At 50.1% G+C, this 5,980-nt stretch overlaps 1 protein-coding gene across 1 annotated transcript; it reads left to right on the top strand.

The window, feature by feature from the left end:
- Positions 1-620: 620 nt before the first annotated feature.
- Positions 621-3,964, top strand: LOC311601213 (doublesex- and mab-3-related transcription factor C1-like; the record flags this gene model as incomplete). The annotated part of the gene is made up of 6 exons (XM_084788607.1): positions 621-666; positions 733-791; positions 1,298-1,425; positions 2,296-2,368; positions 2,543-2,660; positions 3,748-3,964. 5 exons carry the CDS (start codon positions 621-623, stop codon positions 2,654-2,656), a joined length of 420 nt encoding a protein of 139 aa, XP_084644733.1. The 3' UTR covers positions 2,657-2,660; positions 3,748-3,964.
- Positions 3,965-5,980: the final 2,016 nt, after the last annotated feature.

Below are 5,980 nucleotides of genomic sequence, written 5' to 3'. Positions count from 1 at the left end.
CACAACTGGAGCAGCACCAGGAATCAAACCAGGCCTCAGACGACCTGGAAATCTCTCTGTCAGAGGCCACAGTTGGGGCAGCCGGACCCAAGCCATGTGAGAAGCCCAGTCCTCCCGCTCTCGGGTCTGCTGGTACCCCAGTTGTGCTGTGTCCTCGTGGGTGGGGCCTGTTGGCATGGGAGGGGGGCCAGGCCCCACCCTTGCACATGACCAGCTGGAGTCCCTCAAACCCCTACTGTAGGGATCACAGTGTAGCTCTGCCTGCACCGAGTTCAGAGAAGAGGGTGCGTGGTGCACCTCTAAAGAGACGCCAGACTGGACTACCAAGAGCGAGTGTCCCCTGCAAATCTGCCAGACAGGGCAACATGTCCTCTACCTGTGCAAAAACTCACAGTGAGTATTCTTGGCTAGGGAGGGCGCCTCAGTGTAGGTGGAGGGAAGCACAGCACGAGTAACTCTGTGACCAGCCTTGTCACAGAATTGTACTCTGTGTGACCTTGGAAGAGTACACCGTGGACCTCAATGGGGCCCGGTCCAGAGTGACATCGTATATCAATGGTGGGTAGCAGCTGAGTGCGGGAAGCAGAGGCCTTGCAGTTGGGGGGTGGCTGGGGGGCGGAATGGGTTGTGGCTTTGAGGAATTCTGTGATGGTGACTACTCAGATTGTTGGTGAATGGCTTCAGATGAGGCAGGTGGGCAGCCAACAGGGAGCAATTCTTTGTCTTTTACAGCTTGGGAGGAGAACACTGGGGGCCAGCCTGAAGACCTGCACCCTGCAAGAACCCAGAGGGTAAGGAGAGTCTGTTACTTGAGTCTGAGTGGGGGACCCCACCAGTTACTGTCAAGACCACTTTCCTCTTTTTCTCTTTTTTTCCACTATATTTTTAAATATTCTACATATACATTTATATTACTACACATATACAGAATCAACTACTTATACCAAGAAGAACCGTGACACAGTCAGGAATTATGTAAATGTTAGATTCCTTGAGTTTTGGCTGTTTGTATTTGGCAGCGTTCAAGACCCCTTTCAGCTGAGTCTTAAAGTCAGGGCTCCCACCTCTAACAGTTCATCACGTGGCCGTGTGCTGACGTGGGAAACATCCCTTCTCCTTGGGCCTCAGTCTTCTCAGTGGCGACATAGCAGGCTAAGACGGAGGGGGGCTTCTTCGTGTGTCTTGGGAGCACTGACATTCTGGGCTCCTGCCATCAGGGTGTGATTTGCCCATGCGTCATCCTCCCTTCCCGGCTGGCCTGGAACCCAATCCCCACCTGTGATCTCTGTCTCTACAGGAGAGCTCCCAGCTATTCTACTGGCCCCCACCACGTTCACCTCTGCCCTACAGGGCAGCAGCCTCAGAGCAGAAAATGATGGTTTCTCCTTCCATGGGGCTACATGGGGCTTTGGCCTTTCCCAACACGTGAGTAGAGAGGGACTTGGAGTGGCTGTGTCATTTGTCCGTGTGCGTCCAACCCTGTGCTCGGTGCCATAGGAGCAGCAGGAGGATGGTCTGGGAAGAAGGAGGAGGAGGAGGAGAGGGCAGGGAGAAGGCTGACACTCAGACCGAGGGGCAAACACAGGGTTCTCTCCTGCTTTGGTGGTCCCTGCCTCCGAGACTTGGTACCGGTGACTTTATGTTTCCAAGCATCCACTTCCTAGAGGACATTTTGGCAAAACATATTGTACACCTGTCGCATGGTAAAGAGCACCAGAGCAAGGCCTTCCAGCACACAGTAGGCCTTCCGCACACGCACACTGTTTCTCTGCATCCCAACAGATGGGTGAGACAGAAGGTCCCAATGAAACCTAGTGTCACGGCAGAGAGGGCCACAGAGGCCCAGGGGAAAGTCCAGAGGACAACAGAGAAACCCTCCTGGGAGTGCTTCAGGCTTCCTTTCATGATGTGTGCTGGCTGGTAAAGAGCTGGCAGGACCCTGTCCCTGAGACCCGAATCTCTCCAGGGACTTTGCAGTTTCAAATGCAGACACCTGTGGTTCCCTGATGTCCTCTTCAAAACAAACAAACAAACAAACAAACAACAACAACAACAACAACAGAAACAGACACTATAGAGATGACTGTCTCAGGAAAAATGTGTTGGGGTGTGAGCGGATGTTATGTCAAGGAAAGCCGAGTGAGCAGGACAGAGTGTGTGTCCAAGCCGTGGGGTCTGAGCTCTCCACAGCCCTGTGGATTCCCACGTTCTGGTATTGCAAAATCACCGCCAGTCTCTCTCTTCAGGTTCTACCTACACACCCCGGTGCTTAATCCCCTCACCTCTTCTTTCCAGATACTCAAAGGTGAAGCTCCTGCCATGTCCCAGCACAGAGCGTCATCCACTGGAGCTACAGGTCCCTGCAGAAGTGAGGCTTCTGGAAACTGGGGAGGCGGGAGCTAAGTGGCTGTGTAGACAAGTCGGCCTAGGCCTTGGTAGTGGGCAGTGGAGTCAGCTGGGCACTGGGTGGGGGGCTCATGTGCTTCTGAGAAGAGGTATCGGATAGAGGGCTCCTATTCTCCTCACACCTGTTCCTTTGCAGGGCCCCAGTGCCTCAGTTTCTGCTGCCTCAGAGCGTCAGGAGATACTGGAGGCTGCCGAGGCCTTGTTGACTCTGAAGAACTCTTCTTGGACCCGGCGCTCGACCCACAGCTAACCAGGTAGCTGGCCTGTTGCAAAGGAGCATGGGATGGAGATGCTTGGGAGAGTGGAAGCACTGTGCTAAGTTGGTCTTCGCTGGGCACACGGGCTTAGTTGGTGGTTGGATTGACTTTGGGGCTGGGTACCCCAGACTTCTGAGTCTGACTTCAGGGAGGGTACATGGGGATCATGCAGCAGATACGTGGCTTGTCGAGTTTTGTGCTCAGCAGTAACTAAGAGGCTGGGGTCCTGGTGTCAGGAGAGAGGAAGAGACTGATGCCCGTAGGTGTTGCAGGGATTTGCTCCAGGGCAGGAAGAAGTAAATCTGGCTTCTGGATTCCCTGCCCAGGCCAATGTCTGCAGTCTACTGCACACTCTGGTGGTGGGTTTATTTCATGCCTCTGATTTCAGGGGGATTTCCGTTCAGATGTGCAGGCTGGATTCCTTCTCAAGGTGTGTTTTGCCATCAAATCATAAAACGGCCCACCCAGAGGGCTAGGGCTCTGTGATCTGAGAAGGGAATTCAACCTCTCTCATATGTCTGGATAGCAAGGCCAGGCACTATTGGGCCAGGAGGTAGATGGGGCCTAGGGAATGTAGCAGGAAGCCACGCTGGACAGAACTGCTGGAAGGGAAGGTGCAGAATAAAACTGGAGAGGTGGCTGATTACAGGGGTCTGGCAAGGGTAGGAGGTGAAACCTAAGCTAGGGCTTCTTAATGTTTCCTGACCAACCTACTTGTAAACACCACTGTGCTTGCAGTAAAGCACATGAACACACACACACACACACACACACACACACACACACACACACACACACATCCTGGCACTAGGCCAGGAGCAGTGGGTAGTGGGAAGCCTAGGAAATGTTCTGATATCAGGAAGGTTATATTTAGAGACCATGAACTTCAGCACCATAGACTGGTGTCCTGGATGGAGAAATCAGGGAAGGTGAGTCTGGAGATGGGGAATTCAGACAAAAACAAGTCTGTCCACTGGTGTCAGTGACAAGTCATCAATTGTAGGAGACAGTGGAGAAGCGAGGAGAGTCTGGGAAGGGATTTGTGTTCATTAGGTGGTTTTGATCCCATCCTTTCTGCTTTCAGGTCTTGCGTGAGTTAGAACAGTGAAGCCTCCCAGCCCATCCTTGAGATTCCTTGGGATCCAGCAGCTGGCTCCCCCTCACCTCCTGTACCTTCCTCTTGAGCTTAAGTGCCCAGAGGAGGGGGTGCAGGCTTGTTCAAACAGCAAGTCATTGATAGCCTGTGCGGTTCAGGCCTGAAACAGTTCAATGTGCTTTAGAGGCCTTGGGGCGTTTACTAAGCTTTCAGGCTCTTCATACTGTGGGGTCAGTTCCTTGGCTCATATGCTATGTTCCTTTACCCTCTCCCTTGTCCCCTTGAAAGCTCTTGCTTTTTTGGTGTATCTTCTGTGAACAGCATTGCTTAATTTAATAGGGCCAGTCTGTCAGAGGGCTTCTGAGTGGGTTGGAAGGCCAGTGTTTGCATTTGTTTTTAGTTGTGTTTGTACCCAGGCATTACTGTACTTAATACTTGAATGTGGACACAAGAGAAGTTTCCATTCGTGACTAGCCTTGTGCATGTGAACAAACAATCATTCATTGGTGGGAGGCACTGCTCAGGTCTTCAGTGTAAGTGATTGCACCTTGCCCAATGGTCTCTCCTCTGGGACTCTGACCATGCCACACGTTCCAAGCCTTAGCCACTTGGAATGACTCCTTCACAACTTCAAACACTCTCTCCCAGTAGAGACTGTTATACCTTACCAAGCTGGGCTGTCAGCATGGAATTCAGCCTAGGCACCCTCTGGACCACAGCTTCGGTGTGCAGGCCCTGAGGAGCATAATCCCTGAAGATGTCCCGTCTGCATCACAGATGCTTTTCCAGTCCCATCTGACCAGCATCAATTACCTTGGTAAAGCAAAAGCTTCACTTTAGTGGTGCTTTTATTATGTTAAGTGCAGTTCATTCTCCAGCCCCATAGGTGTGTGATGGTCAATATGTGATTTAAGCTACTGAAGTGATTCTTTTACAATTAGGTGCCCTTCTGGTTGGTCCCAATATGCTAAGAATTACAATTTTCCCTCGATGGAATTATTTTTCCTTGATGATTATGTCGTGTCTTTCCTCGTAATGGATTTTTCCATGATTATGTTGTGCCTTTCCTCATATCTTTGAATACCTTTTGGTTCTAAGTCTTTTGTTGTCAGATACTAAAATGTCTACACAATCTTGCATCTTGGATCTATTTGCTTGGAATTCCTTTTTTTCATCCTTTAACCTGAGGTGGTATCAATCCTTGGTATTGAGGTATGTTTCTTGGATGCAACAGAAAGTTGGATCCTTATTTTGCATGCATTCTGATACTCCGTGTCTGTTTTTTGGGTAATTTAGACCACTGATGTTCCAATTTATCAGTGAAAAGTTTTTGTTAATTTCTGTTATGTGGTGATTTTGGGGGTGGTGGTGGGGGTGGTGTCAGCTCATGCTGATGAGATTGTGGAGCAAAGGGAGTACTCACCTGTGGCTAGTGGGAGTGCCAACTTGTGCAGTACCTATGGAAACCAGGGTGGGCATATTAGTGGTCGTGGTTTCTTCTATATGTATTTATGGGTTGTATAAGTACTATATGTGATCTATGAACTTCAAAATAAAGAGGCTGTGTTAGCCGTTTGTAAGTTATTTGTACAACCAATACTGTCTACTATTTGGTTCCTCTATGATACAAAATTGTAAATGTCAGTCTATATCCAACACACATGTTCAATGTTTATTTGTTTAGGACTTCCCTGTATACTTGAAGCATGCAAAGTGGAAGATCTTCAGTGCCGTCTCCACTTAAGCTGGGGTGGGGGCGATCGATGTGCTGTATAGCTTGATGGTCCTTGTTTCACATTCTTGTGTTTCTCACCCTAATAGCACACAACTTTCATTTCAAGCTGTCTTTGAGAAAGCTCGGTGGGAGGGGGACACATCCACACAGCTATGAGAACCCAGGGATCAAATGCCACAAGCTCTGAGCCATAAGGACTTGTACTGGGCCATGGCTGGTTCCCAGGCTAGGAGAGTAGCAGTGTTATTGGTGAGTGTGCAGAGAATCACGGGTGAGTGCAGGGTGGCATAGGCTAGTCTCTGCCCCTATGGAGCGGTGACTCTGCAGCTCTGAGCAGAGTGGGAGGCAAGAGACAGGTCCATCAAAGCCTAGAGCAGTGGTCCTCTACCTCCCTAAGGCCATGACGCTTTACTACAATTCTTCATATTGTGGTGACTCCCAACCATAACATTGTTTCACTGCCACCCCATAGTTGCAATTTGCTAC

Source organism: Acomys minous (assembly GCF_964271855.1).
Source record: "Acomys minous genome assembly, chromosome: 7".
NCBI lineage: Eukaryota > Metazoa > Chordata > Mammalia > Rodentia > Muridae > Acomys > Acomys minous.
Note: the sequence above shows the minus strand (reverse complement) of the source record. Positions and strands in the feature narration are given on the sequence as shown.